The sequence below is a fragment of the Rhinolophus hipposideros genome, assembly GCF_964194185.1.
Source record: "Rhinolophus hipposideros genome assembly, chromosome: 9".
Taxonomy (NCBI): Eukaryota; Metazoa; Chordata; class Mammalia; order Chiroptera; family Rhinolophidae; genus Rhinolophus; species Rhinolophus hipposideros.
The window spans coordinates 25,479,128-25,496,210 of record NC_138055.1 but is presented as its reverse complement, the minus strand read 5'-3'; the positions used below and the strand labels follow the sequence as shown (position 1 = coordinate 25,496,210).

The 17,083-nt window shown below is 33.3% G+C and overlaps 1 protein-coding gene across 1 annotated transcript in view; it reads right to left on the bottom strand.

Moving 5' to 3' along the window:
• The window catches only part of LOC308502878 (C-type lectin domain family 2 member D-like), a 29,546-nt gene that overhangs the window by 8,237 nt on the left and 4,226 nt on the right, over positions 1 to 17,083 (bottom strand). Inside the window, exons 2-3 of the mRNA XM_081061396.1 lie at positions 13,734 to 13,823; positions 1,038 to 1,222 (exon numbers count right to left, since the gene is read on the bottom strand). Coding sequence (XP_080917522.1) covers positions 1,038 to 1,222; positions 13,734 to 13,823 — 275 coding nt within the window. The remainder of the gene's footprint in view (positions 1 to 1,037; positions 1,223 to 13,733; positions 13,824 to 17,083) is intronic.

Below are 17,083 nucleotides of genomic sequence, written 5' to 3'. Positions count from 1 at the left end.
GCTATACTTTCCTATTTCTTGTACGTTTGTAATTTTTAGTTTAGAACTTGACAGTACGAGTATTCTGTTGTGATAATTTTGGGAATCTAATTCTCTTGCTCTTCAGGGACTGTTGAAATTTGATTATTGAGATTTGGAGCCATTGGTTTGTCACTTTTCCAAACAATTTTTGCAAAATGTGTATTCCCTGTTGTGTGTAGTCATGGAAATTTCTGTTCCATTATTTCCATTGTTAGCCAATTACCTGCTAAAGATTTGTTAAATGACTGGCTCCCAAAAGGGAGGACAAAACACAAATACTATTTCTTTAAATCACTTGAAAGCCACGTTAGTTGGTGGCAGCCTGCCTCTGCATCTGCCCCTCAGCAATAAAAAAATAACAACACATTGCCCCAATACTTGGAGAGAAAGGTTTTTGCCCACCACAGCTCCAACAACATGAAGCTTATGCTGAACATTAACAGCAGTCCCTATGGCTCTCTGCTTTGATAGGGTGTGAGGAATGGTAGCCATTATTGAGTGGGAAGGCTGAAATTAACTGAAATGAACTGAAATTCATCAACATACTCATCAGGTTCTTGTTTGAATGCTGCAGGTGTTCAATTAGACTCCAGAGCTCCAAATTAGTTACTTTAGAGAGTTTCTGTCAATTCTCTAAAGGTCCAGATTCCAGGAGCTTTCTATTCCACCATCTTCTCTTACATCACTCCTGCTTGATTAAATTTGAAACAATATTATTAACTTCATAGAAATTTAAAATTATGTTTCTGTCTCTAATATTATAATTCCTATATTCATAGCTCTTATTCATAACTCAAAGAGGGCACTGTCCGTCTTTCTGCTGTGAATGTTAAGGTAATTATAGATGGCCCACTGCAAAATATAGCACCTGCTGGTTTCCTCTATCCTTATGCAGAAAAATCAATATCTAGGCAGGTTCTAAACCTATATCTAGACACTCTCACATGGAATGACATCGTGTTTTGGTAGGGCCAATATTTTTTATTTTTTAATTGTAGCCAGAACTATTTTCTTACCAGTTCCTGGAGGGTTTCAACCGGAACAAGATCAGCATTTTGTGAGTCACAAAATCTCTTGCTGAATGTCCAGTTCTTGGTATCATCAGAAAAATAGAAGCACTTTCTTTGGAAACCAATCCAGTTGTCTGGGCATGCAGCTTCAAAACATTCCGATGGCTTTTGATGGAATTCAGGTCTAGTTACTGAAAATAAAATCAACTTACTCTTATGTTTTCCTGTATATCTTACCTAGTACTTTCTAATCTATTTCCCAGTAATCTTGTGAAATACTAAATGTATTATGATCATTTTTCAAATAAGGCATATGATGCTGAAAGTCATTGAATACTTCACACTGCAATGGCAAACCTGAGATTCAAACTAGTGCCTCCAGTGGATGACCTCAAAAAGGAATTAATAAAGCCTGAAACTCTGACTCAAGTAGTGGTCCCCTTGGATTTCAACAATGTCACTTTTCCTTAAAGTGTCAGATACATCAATATCAACATTTGATTAGCCTCAGAGAACAGATAGTTCCTCAAATACTCTAGTTGCCTTAGTAAATAAAATGAGAGACAGAGTATAGATACAACTTCTATGAGTAGTTTCTTGAAATGATATGGTCAGGTACATGTCTAAGTAGTAACATGAGACTGAAAGAAGTAGTTATATCCTGAGCTTCCTTCCACTAAAGAGCTTCCTTTGATTAAGAAAATTTTATGAGGATGTCTATATTTTGAAGCTGACAATACTCCATTTTCTGGCTTTTTTGATACACTTCCCATATATCCAGGAGTGATGATCTCTTCAAGTGGGCTTAAAAACAAGAAAAGACTCTCCAGATGGTCTTCACTCAGCTGCTAGTAGCTGACTATTCAGCTTCTATGACCATCTTCTCCTGTCAACTTGACAGCTCTGAAAGTGTCTGTGGCAGGTCAGGAAGTTGTGTTCTCATAGCATAATTTCCATGGAGGCCCCTTAAGTTTGCCTCTTGTGAAAAACAACTCATAGCTATGGATAATCACTGAAGTATTCTGAATGTCTAATCACATAACACCAGGAAAGTATGCATTCTAAGGTACTCACCACAACAGATATTGTATAATGCCTATCAGAGGAAGTGTGTATTTCTGGGACTATACCTGAAAGCAGCTTGCCTGTCTTCAAATCTGTATATACGTATTGTGTTTTCACTGCTCCTACCTCAACCATTTTAAAGATGAGGTCCAGATTAGAGGATGACTAGCTATTGGCTCTTCATGAGTAATCTTTTTCCAGTTAAAGTGCTAGTTGAAGAGAAAAGTATGGGTAATGAAGGCACTCAGAATACCAAGCAAGATCTTATGGTTATTTAAAGAAATGAGGGCTATAAATTTAAAATGTATTTCGAAAACATTTTCTTGATTAATATTGAGGTATTTACAACAAAAAGATTGCCTCCTTCCAGTTCCTCCTTTTTTCTTTATTAAATAGGTACTGTTAATTTAAAATCTTTACAATATTAATTTATATTAATATAATCAGTATATAACATCAGTATATAACATTTTATTTTTGGTTACAGAATGGCAAGAATAGATCATCCTCTGTGGAATTATAAAAGTACTAAAGAGAAAAGTACAAAGAAAATCATACAAGTCTTACCTAAAACATGGACTATTCCAAGTATTCCTGACTTTAAGCTTTGTAAACAGCATTTGAAGGGCCTGTTATGATAGTGCCTGCCATTGCAGTAATAGGGGGTTAACTTTAGATTGCTACTCAGGTTGGGGTGGAATTGAGAGGAATCTTCTTGTAGTTTTCTATATCTTGGTTTATGTTAGATGCAGTGCAAGCATGTTTCCAGCTAAAGGTCATTTTTGTAGGTAAGCTGCTTCCAGAGTATGTGATCAAAGAAGGAAGCTTTGTTTAGGAAAACTGGCTATATCTGCCAAATAAAAATAAAATCTGGAACATGCTGGAATGTCTGGAAGAGAAGACTATAGTATATTTGTGCTTACAGAGCCACTTAGTAGCTTTGGTATTTTCTCTCTCTCTGTTTCTCTCTCTCTCTCCCTTTCACCATCTGATCTGCTATTATTCATGCAGCATGTGTGTCATAGAAGTAAAATAAAATCTTTGTCCCTAGCTATGACAGACTAGACTGTCTGTCAAGAGACTGTTGCACATACCGAATGACAAACGTATAGACCAAATTCAAACCCGTCTTCCCTCTTCATAATTTTTGCTTTGCAAAGTTCAAGTTTAGGTAGAGAAAGTAATGAGTAATCACTCTGCTCAGGGTTTCTATCCATGGGTAACCCCGAACAAATATCACACTGAGAAATCTTTAAACTTAGAGTGACCATCATGAGTTAATTATTACCTCTTCTATAATTTCTTTATCTGTAACCTTATAACATGTCCATTAAGGATGATAATAATGGTGATGATGTTGATTGTGGTGATGTAAATAGCAGCAAACAATTTTTAAAGGTGTTATTTTTATCAGGTGTGAACGAATTATTACATGTGCAATGAATTCTTTAATCTTAATAACATTTTAATATGCTATATTTACCACCAATTATTCCATTACCTTTACACTACAGAGCTAAGTGTGAGTTTTGTATCTCTTGTCCACTAATGGTCTTTGATGACTCAGATACTACAAAGCTCACTTTATTCCAATTGAAAGATCTTCTACAATCTCTTACTGACACCAGAGGACAGTTACAGATTTCAAAATTTATGGTATGAATAAATAAGGGGAAAACTAAGGACTATTGGAAGTTTTTTTTCATGACACATCATGCTCAGTGGTTTTACTATGAATCCCAAAATAATATGAAAAATTAAGAATAGATTAATTAATTAATTAATTAATTAATTAATTAAATTGTACAGTCTACAGCGGATTAGAAAATTAGCTCTTCAGACGTCAGCCATAATGGTCTTTCAAAATATGCAGAAAATAATAAAAAAAATTGTCTTTTAGGTATATTATTATATACCAATCACTAGTCTATGTACTTTATTTATATTAGCTAATTTAATATCAAGGTTACCCTATGAAGTGGGTTTATCATGCCCATTTTACAGATGAAAAAATTAGAAAGAGGAGGTAAAGTAATTTCCCCAAATTTCCATGGCTTATGCTCACACATATGGGATTTAAACCCAGAATAGTTTGGTTGTGTCTGTGCTCAACAACTGGACTACAGTCCCTTTCCAACTTTTAGACAGAAAAGCCTGTTTCCATAATATTAGTTTGGATAGTACTGTTAGACAACTTGGAAAATTGGAAAATAAATCCTGGATATTTAAAATTGTATTTGAAAAGATAATATATGAGAAACTTTTTCAATCGGGGATCATTTATTGAACACTTACCCTGTACCAGGTACTGAGTTAAGGGCTAAGAATATAGAAAAAAAATAGTATTTTTCCTCAAGTTGCTCACATAAACATAAATGCACACATACACACACCTACACAAATAAATAATTACACATATGCTATGAAAAATCAGATGATACAATTACTATTAATGTATTATTCCTTAAAAACAGAAGCACTTCATAAATTTGTGTAAAAATACATTTGCTTTAAAAAGGAGTAAATTTTAGCAGATACAGAATAATAGGTCAGAATCTTGTCTCTACCATATATAAAATATGTAATTTTGGATTAATTATTCAACTAGTTCTGATTTTCACCAAATTTCATTATATTATGAATTCATATGATTTTAGGAAATTTTGACATTTCTAGCAACATGTTTATAGCTATAATATTGTGTTTCAACTAAAAACAATTTGAGTTTTCTAACAAATAGTAATATTCACTATAAACTTACTATGCTCCAAGCATTGTCCAAGTTCAATCATATACAAATTCATTTAATCATTACAACACTGAGTTAACTAAAGCACAGAAATGTTTATTAGAGTTGTTCAAAGCTTTACAATTAAAAAGCTGGAATTTAATCCCAAGCAGTCCAAATCCAGAATCTGCACTCAAATCTGTGCTCTTAAACTCTATAATTTATAATTTGGCTGGCAACTTGAAAAAAACTTAATAAAGGATGAACAAGTATGTATTTAGGTCTGGTGCAGATACGAAAGGACATAAAAGGTGGGAGGATATGAGCATATTATTTCAATAAGTTATTACCTGTGTTTGAATTAAATAATAGATTTTGTTTAAAATTACTCAAAGTTACACCTTTTTGTGTTATTCTGCCAAGACCAAAGCTATCATGGAGCCAGACTTAATGTGAACTACCACTGTCTTCTGGGATATTGCCAAGATTGCCAAGGTTATGCCTCAACAGCAGACCTTTTCCTGGCAAAACTATATATTAATCTAATAAACTAGTCTTTTATCACAGTACTTCTTCATATTCTTTGAAATAAAAAGGAGAAACCATTGCAGGTACCCCCCGCCCAACCCCAGAATTACAAGTCAGAAAAATGGAGGCTCCAAGCTCTCAACCTCCACAGAAGTGTTTTTAAGAAAGAAGAAATTGATTGACATAATCTTATAAGACCTCTGGAAAACAGTCAAAGGTTTATAAAAATAAGCAGATACCCAATCAAGAAAAGGCCATCTTCAAGTGGTAAGAAAATTTTTTGTGATGTTTTTACTCACTCAGGCAATACCCTCTGACTGGTGCAGCAGCAGAGCAGTCTTGGTATGAATAAGGACACAGACTAGCTCCCTATTCCCATTCTTAAAATGGACATAGCAGGGCAGACCTTTCTTGCAATGTTCTAACCAGTCTGGGGCTGCCTGTATGACTGGCCTCTGTTTTGCCCAACTTGAATGTCAAGCAGAAAAAACATCAGGCACTGCTTGCGAAAACTGCAAGGGAACTACATACCTAGAAATGCCTGGGGCAAGAGATTACAAGTGGAGAGATAAAAAAAAAAAAAAAAAAAAAAAAACACACACACATCTAAGGTCCAGAGGAGACAATGAGTTACCTACAAGAGAACTCCTATAAAACTGTCTCAACAGAAACTTTACAGGCAAGAAGGGATTGTCAAGAAATATTCAGTGATGAGAAGCAAGGATCTACAATCAAGATTACCCAGTAAAGCTATCATTTAGAATTGAAAGACAAATAAAGAGCTTCCCAGACAAGAAAAAGCTAAAGGATTTCATTACCACCAAACCAGTATTATAAAAAAATGTTAAAGGGACTTCTTTAAGAAGGAGAAGAAAATGATTTAAAAATCTGAATAATAAAATGGCAATAACCACATATCTATCAACAATGGCTTTAAATATAAATGGATTAAAAACTCCAATCAAAAGACATAGGAGGGCTAAATGGATAAGAAAACAAAACTCTTATGTGCGCTCCCTACAAGAGACTCAGTCAGGACTGTAATAACTAAGTATGGTGACAGATAGGTTCTGAACTTATTGAAGTGATCACTTTGTAATTTACATAAATGTCTAACCACTTAAAACTAATGTAATATTGTATGTCAACTCTAATTGAAAAATTTTTAAATTATTTTAACAAAATAGAAAGTGTCCTGTAAAACTGAAAGAGAAATTAAGACTTTCCCAAATAAACAAAAAATGAGTTGTTTATCGTTAGACCTGCCTTAAAAGAAATGCTAAAGGGCATCCTTTAGACTAAAATAAAATAACACTAGGCAATAACTAGAATCCATATGAAGATATAAACATCTCCAGCAAATGAGTGAGCAGTTATAAAATTCAGTTTTATTGGAATTTTGGTTAGTCACTCCACATTTTAATTTCTACAGGATTTAAAAGATAAATGCATAGACATTTATAAATCTAAGTATGTCAGAATACAATGTGTAAAATGTAATTTATAATTTCCATAATGTAAATTGTGGTAAGAGAATGGAGCTGTATAGAAGTACAGTTTTTGTATGTGATTGAGCTAAGTTACTATCAAGTTAAGTTAGATTTTTATAAACTTAAAATATTGTATGTAACCAGCATGTTAACCAAAAGAAAATATCTATAGAATATATACATAAGGGAATTAGAAGGGAAGTATTAAAAATTGGAAAGTAGTATTAAGAGAGAAATTCATAGTTTTAAATACTTACATTTAAAAAGAATAAAGATCTTAAACAAATAGTCTTATTTTACACCTTAAGGAACTATTAAAAGAAGGGCAGACTATATCCAAATCTAGCAGAAGGAAGGAAATAATAGTTAAAATGTCAGATAAAAAGAAACAGAGAATAGGGCCATCCCGGTGGCTCAGGCAGTTGGAGCTATGTGCTCCTAACGCCAAAAGCTGCCAGTTTGATTCCCACATGGGCCAGTGGGCTCTCAACCACAAGTTTCCCAGTTAGACTTCCACAAAGGATGGTGGGCTGCGCCCCCTGCAACTAACAATGGCAACTGGACCTGGAGCTGAGCTGCACCCTCCACAACTAAGATTGAAAGGACAACTTGACTTGGAAAAAGTCCTAGAAGTACACACTGTTTCCCAATAAAGTCCTGTTCCCCTTCCCCAATAAAATCTTTAAAAGAGAAAAAGAAAGAAATAGAGAATAGACAAGCAAAAGAGAAAATCAACAAAGGCAAAAGTTGCTTTTTTGAGATCAGCAACATTGACAAAACTTTAATGAGACAGACCAAAAAAAAAACAGAGAAAAGTCTCAAATTACTAAAATCAGAAATATGAGTAGAGAAATTGCTACCAATTCTTCAGATATAAAAAAATAATAATATAAGAGAATGCTATGAACAATTGTACACAAACAAATTGGATAATCTAGATGAAATGGACAAATGCATGGAAAAACATGACCAACAAAGACTGAATCATAAAAAAAAAATCTGAAAAGACTAATAACAAATAATTACATTGATTCAGGAATTAAAAAAAAAAACACCTCTCAAGACAGGAAGATGGCTTCTCTGGAGAATTCTGCCAAACATTCAAACAAAATTAACGTCAGTCCTTTATAAACTCTTCCAAGCACGAGAAGAAAATAGAACACTTTCAAGCTCATTTGATGAGACCAGTATCACCCTGATATCAAAGCCTGAGAGACATCACAAGAAAAAACTGAACGCCAATATCCATATAGAATATAAGTGCAAATTTCCTCAACAAAAGACTAACAACCTGAATTCAACAGCACATTAAAAGGATTTAATACTATACCAAGAACGATTTATCCCTAGTTTGCAAGTATGGTTCAATATATGTAAATCAATGTGATATACCACATTAACAGATTAAAAGAAGAAGAAAAAATGTGATCATCTCAATAGATGCAGAAAAAGTATTTGACAAAATTCAACACTCATTCATGATAAAAACTCTCAACAAAATAGATATAGGAGGAACTTACTTTGATATAATAAATGCTGTATATGAAAAACCCACACAGTTAGCATCACCATCAATGGGAAAAAACTGAGAGCTTTCCCTGTAAGATTTGGTGCAAAACAAAGATGCCCACTCTTGCCACTTCTATTTAACATAGTACTGGAAGTTATAATCAGAACAATTACACAAGAAAAAGAAAGATCATCTAAATCAGAAAGGATGAAGTAAAATTATCTCTGTTTGCAGATGACATGATTATATACATAGAAAACCCTAAAATCATTAAAAAAAAAATAGAACTAGTAAGCAAATCCAACAAAGGTGCGGGGTACAAAAAACATACAAAAAAATCAGTCACATCTGTATACATGAACAACAAACTATCCAAAAAGGAAATTTTCAGAATAATTTTAACCAAAGAGGAGAAAGGCATGTACACTGAAAGTTATAAAATGTTGATGAAGGAAATTAAAGAAAACACATAAATGGAAAGACATCCCATGTTCATAAATTGGAAGAAGTTACATTGTTAAAATACCCAAAGTGACACTTGCTGATTTCAAAATATATTACAAAGCTACAGTAATCAAAGCATATGGTGTTGGCATAAAAACAGACATGTAAGCCAATGGAGCAAATAGAGGGCCTAGAAATAAATACACACATCTACAGTCAACTGATCTTCATCAAGGTGCCAAGAACGTACATGGGGAAAGAATTTCTTCAATAAATAGTGTTTTGAAAACTGGATAGGTACAAGCAGAAAAATGAAAGTGGACCCTTGTCTCACACCACATATAAAAGTCAACTCAAAATGGATTAAAGACAAACATAAGACCTGAAATCACGAAACTGCTGGAAGAAAACATCAGGGGAAAGCTTCTTGACATTGATATGTGAAATATTTTGGATATGGCACCAAAAGCAAAACTAGTGGGATTACATCAAACTAATAGCTTAGTGGGATGGCATCAAACTGAAGTGTGTTCACAGCAGAGGGAAAAACAGAATGAAATGGCAACCTATGCAATGGAAGAAAATGTTTGCAAACCATATATCTGATAAGGCATTAATATCCAAAATATGTAAAGAACTTATATAACTCAATGCCAAAAAAAATAAATAAATCCCAAAACGCTATTTAAAAATGGGCAAAGGAACTACATGGACATTTCTCCAAAGAAGACACAAATGGCCAACAGGCATATGAAAAGGTACTCAACATCACTAATTATCAATGAAACACAAACCAAAATCACAATGAGATATAACCTCACACCTGTTAGAATGTCACTTATCATAAAGAAAAGAGTTGTTGTCGGGAACAGTACAGGTATTTACTGAAAAAAAAATCCACAAATAGGTAGACCCACACAGTTCAAACCCATGTTGTTCAAGGGTCAACTGTATAAATGAGGTCATGCAGTACTTGTCTTTCTATGTCTGCTTATTTGACTTAGCACAATTTCCTTCAGGTCATCCAGATTGTTCATCCAAAAACAAGTGTTGGTCAGGATGTGGAGAAAAGGGAATCCTTGTACACAATCGATAGAAATGTAGATTATTGTAGCCATTGTGGAAAACAGAATGGAGGTACTTCAAAAATTTTAAAATAGAACTACTTTATAATGTAATAACTCTGTTTCTGGGTATATATCCAAAGGAAATAAAAGCACTATCTTGAAGAGATAACTGCATTCCCCAGTTCATTACAGCATTATACACAATCACTAACATATGGCAAAACTTAAATGTCCATGGATGCGTGGGTGGATAAAGACAATATACCATACCAAGAATGATTTATCTCTAGCTATATACATACAATGGAATATTCAGCCTTAAAAGAGAAGGGAATCCTGCCATTTGTGACAATTTGGATGAACCTGAAGGACATTGTGCTAAATCAAATAAGTAGATATAGAAAGACAAGTACTGCATGATTTCATTTATACAGTTGACCCTTGAACAACATGGGTTTGAACTGTGTGGGTCTACCTATATGTGGATTTTTTTTTCAATAAACACCTATACTGTTCCCTACAGATAAACCCAAACTTACTAAACACTATAGTTGCCAAAAAAAAAAAAAATGTTATTGACATAAACATAGGCATGTGAACCGATGGAATAAATAGAAATTCCAGAAAAAAACCCTTGCATATATGGTCAAATGATTTTTGACAAGCGTTTCGACTAATACCTTTCGTTAGGGGAAAGTATAATATTTTCAACAAGCAATGCTGGGAAAACTGGATATCCACGTTCAAAAGAAAGAAGTTAGACCCTTACATTAATTAATACATGTAAAACTAACTTAAAATGAATCAAAGAACCTAAATTTAAGAGCTAGAATTATAAAAACTCTTAGAAGAAATGATGGGGAAAAAAATCTACGTTACATTCAGTTTGGAAATGATTTCTTGAATATGCAGAACATCAAAAACACAGGCAACAAAAGAAAATGTAGATAAATCAGACTACATCAAATTAACAAGGTTTGTGCCTCGCAGGACACCACCAAGAGAGTGAAAACACAACTCATGTCATGGGAGAAAGTATTTTAAAATCGTATTTGAAAAAAATAAAAAAATAAATCATATTTGATAAGGAATGATAGAGTACAACTAAACAACAAAAAAAAAACGAACAATCCAATTTAAAAAATGGGCAAAGGACTTGAAACAGTCATTTCTCTAAAGAAGATATAAAAATGGCTAAAAAGGACAAGAAAAGATGCTCAGCCTCACTAATCAAAACCACAATGAGATATAACTTCATCCCCATTAGGAGGGTGACTATCCAAACAACAAAAAGGAAAATAAAATTGACAAGGATGTGGAGAAGATGGAACACTTACGCATTGTTGGTGGGAACGTAAAGTGATGCAATGACTGTGAAAACAATTTGGCAGTTCTTTGAAAAGTTAAATATTTATTCCAATTTTTATCTTCTAGGTATATACCCAAAAGAATTAAAAGCAGACTCAGATACATGTACAGCAATGTTCATGGCAGCATTATTCATAACAGTCAAAAGGTGAAACAACACAAATATTCATCAATAAATGAATAGATAAATAAGATATAGTATAGGCATACAATGGAATATTATTCAGCCTTAAAAAGGAATGAAAATCAAATATGTGCTACAAAATGGAGGAAAGTTGAAAACATTATGCCAAATGAAACAAGCCAAACATAAAAGGACAGATACTGTGTGATTCCACTCATATGAGGTATATAGAAAAGAAGTAGAATAATGGTTACCAGGGACTGAGGCAACGGATAAATGGGAATTTATTATTTCCTAGGTTGAGAGTTTCTGCTGCAATGATGAAAAAGTTCTGAAACATAGTGATTATGGTTGGATAATATTGTGACTATACTAAAAGCAACTAAATTGCACATTTAAAAAATGGTTAAAATGGTAACTTTTATGTCATGTATATTTTGTCACAATAAAAAAAAAACAAAGAGTTTAAAACATGGAAGGATGATCTGGAAGAATATACTTAGTATGGTAAATCATGGATGATTTTGTAATTTGTTGTTACAGATTTTTATTTCCCACACATTTTAAACCAAGAACATTATATTCATAATCAATGTTTATAAGTTCTTGACCTATCTGCTTCTGAAAATCTTTTCTTAAGAAATACTTTTGTCTCTATGTAGCAGAATGGAATGAGAGAAAGAGAAATGAGACCATAATCACTGGATGATTAGTTAGTGAAGATTACTTTTCCTTATTTCAAAGAGCAGGTCTTATTTTCTCCTGGGAATTTGTGAAGCGTTTAAACAGGATTATAACTTAAAATTATATGTAATTTTGGAAGAGACTGTAAATTGTTTACCAAAATCTGTTTTCTTCTTCTATAATAATTTAGTAGAATCGGGGCAAATTCACGTTTCCCAGACTCCTTGTTATGTATTAGTGCCTTTGTTACTAGGTTTCCACAAATAAACTTGGGTGGAAGAGATGTATGACACCTTCATTCTAGACCTTAAAAGACTGAGCATCCCTCCTCAATGCACTCTTTCCCTGTCCTTCAAGAAGCGTAGGCTTGATGGTCAGATCCTGAAGATGGTCAGTGATATCCGAGAGAATAATGGAAGATAGGCACCTACAGATCTCAGGATTACTGAGAGGTCAAAGCAGACCATATTTTGTAAGCCAACATGTTTTTGTTTTTGTTTTTCCTTTATTTTTCCTTTTCCTTTTACTTTTTCCTGTCTCTTCTCTCTTTAATTTCATTTTAGCTTATATCCTAATTAATACATTGTTTAAAGAATACATACTGAATTCTTGGCCAATATTCAAGCATTAAAAACAATTTCATTAAGTCAGACAGAAAAAGCAGAGAACCCTATGATTTCACTGATATGTGGTATATAAACCAAAAAGAACAAGACAAACAAATGAGAAACAAAAACTCATAGACACAGACAATAATTTAGTGGTTACCAGAGGGTAAGGGGGTGGGGGGTGGGTGATGAGGGTAAAGGGGATCAAATATATGGTGATGAAAGGAGAACTGACTCTGGGTGGTGAACACGCAATGGGATTTATAGACGATGTAATACAGAATTGTACACCTGAAATCTATGTAAATTTACTAAAAATTGTCACCCCAATAAAATTAATTAAAAAAAAAATAGAAAAAGAAAAAAAAAAAAAAAACAATTTCATGCACATAGGCTGCGACTGCTCTATTTTTACACATCCTCCATCAAGACTTTTGCACAGACTTTGAAGTAATACTAATTGAAAATGCAATTTCTATGATATATATATACAGACAAATATATGTGTGTGTGTGTAAATACATCATATATATACATATGTGTGTGTGTATGTGTATGTGTGTGTGTATACAAAAAAAATATATACAAGTGGACACTTTGGTCAACATTGGTCAAGCAGTAGTTCGCTGTAATCAGAAGTGTCTGGACACTGATGATAACCACTTTCGTAATTGCAGAAGTCAAATGTGACTTGTATTCATCTTTTGTTATTGGTATATATTGAGTATTACAATTTTAATAGTTTTTTTCTTTCTTAAAATGTGTATACATTTTTTGGCACTGAGTGTGTGTGTGGGGGGGGTATCACATGATAACAGATCTAGCTATAATGTAAATTAAAGCATAATATGACCCGTAATTGTGTTCTCCCTTCTGAAGACTCTGGTCATTTCATTAAACTTGCAATAATGTGACCCCTATCTTACACAATTAAATTTTTAGATCTTACTTTATAAGGCTATTGGAGTTTAACTCAATTGGTGAAATAAAAAAAATTATTAGGAACTGTAAAAAACAGAAAAATTATCAAGAAGTCTTCTCTTCTCTTGGTAATTCTTAGATGAACAAAGATTAAAATTCACTTACCTAACAAAAGAGTAATACTTCCAAACATTGTGATTACCAGACATATTATGGAGATAACCATGACTGAATGCTTTTTTGAAGGCAGATGACCTGTAACAATTATGGGAAAGCATATTTTTACTTTAAATGTAGCTAACAAACTACTAGAAACATTACCCATCAAAATGTTACTTCAACTTAATTTCTTCCCTTTTCACTAGATGGGGCAATTGGCCTGTCATATGAATTTACAAATTTGTCTCCAGAATTTAATTGTTCACAGAAGTTAAAATTGACATTGAATACACAACCCATGAAGTAGCCTCGCACCCTTCCCAAAAAATAAACACAAATCTGATTAAACCTCCAGATGCAGCTACCAATTTATTAGAAATAAAAGAGAGAATTGTGTGTGTTGATTTTATTCCTGTAGTTTGGCATGATTTTCTCTTTTATTTCTAATAAATTGGTAGCTGCATCTGGAGGTTTAATCATAATGGTTTTAAGTCCATTTTGGGACGTAAAAGGCATTTTTTTTTTTAAGGCAAAACTAAAGTGAGGAAACAATTATTAAAACGTAAAATTAGTGTTATTCTGGGGAGAAAAGGATTGCATATGGTAACAAATACGTGAAGGGCTTCTGAGCTAGATAGCAAGCTTCTTTCTCTGACAAAGATAGTATTAATAATTAACAAGGGTGTTCATCTCAATAATTTATTAAGTTATATATTTGTTTTATACAATTTTCTATATTTTTGTTGTATCTCAAAACATCTTATCTAAAATCTCTTATAAATTTTATTGTTGGAATTCTCTTCCGACTCCATCTCTTAGCTACAGTACATTGTAACTCAGTACATTGTACAATGTACTGTAAGCTACAGTACATTGTAATTCATCTAGACGCGTTCTTGGCTAAACAGTGTTATTTGTCTACAGCATTCCATTCACACTAGAGACATCAACTAGATTTTCATTGATGCTACTATAGACATTTTTCTTAATTAATAGATTTTATTTTTTGAACAATTTTAGATTTACAGAAATATTTAATGGGAAGTATAGTTACCATATACCCCCTCCTCCACCCCTACCCCCACTTCCGCTATAATTAACATCTTGAACATGGCACTTTTGTCACAATTGATAAGATAATATTGATACATTATAATTAACTGAAGTTCTTAGTTTGCATTAGAGTTCCCTTTTGTACATTTTATGTGTTGACATGTATACACCATTATAATATTATACAGAATAGTTCCACTGCCCCCAAAATCTGCTGTGCTCCAGCTATTCACTCTTCCTCCCTGCCTGCCCACCCCAAAACCCGGACAACCACTAATATTTTTACTGTCTCTTTTGCCTTTTCCAAACTGTCATATAGTTGGAGTCATACAACATGTAGCCTTTTCAGTTGGCTTCTTTCTCTTAGCAATAAGCATTTAAGAAAGGTATCTTCTTCTTCTTCTTCTTTTTTTTTTTTTTGGTAGCTTAATAGCTCATTTCCTTTTATCACTTAATAATAGTCCATAGTATGGATGTATCAGTTTACGAATTCACCTATTCAAGGGCATTTTGATTGCCTCCAGGTTTTGGCAATTGTGAATAAAATTGCTATAAACATTCATGCTCAAATTTTGTGTGGATGTAGGCTTTCAATTCACGTGGGTAAACACCAAGGAGTGTGATTGCTGGATAATATGGTAAGAGTATGTTTGGTTTTGTAAAACACTGCCAAACTGTCTTCCAAAATCGCTGGGCTATTTTGTGCTTTACCAGTGATGAATGAGAGTTCCTGTTACTCCTCTATATCATCACCAGCATTTGGTATTCTCAGTGTTATAAATTTCAGCCATTCTGAATGGAGTGGAATTGCATTTTTGTTTGAATTTGCAATCTCCTAATGATGTATGATATTGAGCATGATATGCTTATTTGCATTCTGTATATTTTCTTTGCTGAAGTGTCAGTTCAGATCTTTTGCCCATTTTTAATTGTTTTTTTTTGTTTTGTTACTGTTGAATTTAAGAGTGCTTTATAATTTTTAGATAACAGTCCTTCATCAGATATGTGTTTTGCAAAGATTTTCTATAGTACTTTTATTCTTTTAATGGTGTCTTTCATAGAGCAAGTGTTTTTAATTTTACTGAAGTTCAATTTATTAAGTTTTTCTTTCATGGATCATATTTTAACATTGTATTTAAAAAGTCATCCCAAACCCAAGATCACCTAAAATTTCTGTGTTATCTTCTAGGAGTTTTATAGTGTTGTATTTCACGTTTAGATCTTTGATCCATTTGAATTTTGTGAAAAGTGTAAAGTCTGAGTCTAGATTTATTTAGACTAATTGTTTCAGAACCAATTTGTTGAAAAGACTATCCTTTACCCACTGTCTTTGCTCTTTTGTCAAAATCAGTTGACTATGGATGGGTCTTTTTCTAGGCTCTCTCTTCTCTTCTATTGATTACTTGTCTATTCAATCTTAATTACTACAGCTTTAGAGTAAGTCTTGAAGTCAGGTAGTATCAATACTCTGACTCTGTTCTTCAATATTGTGTTAACTGTTCTGAGTCTTTTGCCTTTCTATATAAACTTTAGAACCATGTTGTAGAGATCTACAAAATAACTTGCTGGGAGTTTGATTGGCATATTAGTCATAGTTGTTTTAAATTCCTAGTCTGATAATTCCAATCTTTCACCATTACTGAGCCAGTTCTGATATTTGCTCTGTGTTTTCCAACTGCATTGTTTTGTTTTTGTTGTCTTCTAGTATCGCTTATAATTTTTGTTGTTGCTAAAAGCTTGCGTTATAATAAATATCTGATCATCATCCTTAGTTCCTGACAAAGAGCTTCAAAAACCATTGGAATTTTCTGAGTGATAAGAGTATTTTTGTTATGCTAATGTGATTCTGTTATGCCAATGTGATTTACTGTGGGGGTCCTACCTAGCTCTAGAATGGGTGTTACCAGAAAAACCAACCACCATGTGATTAGAGATCAGAGATTTTCAAACACCTGACTTCTGACCTGAGAGGAGAGAGGGAGGCAGAACACTGAATTTAATCACATGGTCAATGATTTAATCAATTGTGCCTCTATAATAATACCTAGACTAAAAACTCTGGACACAAGACTCCAAAGTTCCATAGAGGTTTCAGGTTGGTGAATGTATTGACATGCAGAGATAATTCATTGGAGTTTCACCAGGGGGGGATTTGAGTTCTGTGCTCTCACTCCCACCTCAGCATTGCCTCCTGTGCCTCTTCAATTTAGCTGTATCTGAGTTGTATCCTTCATAACAAAATCATACACGTAGTGCCTCCAGTGAGTTTGGTGAGTTGTTCCAGTGAATTACCATGGCTGAGG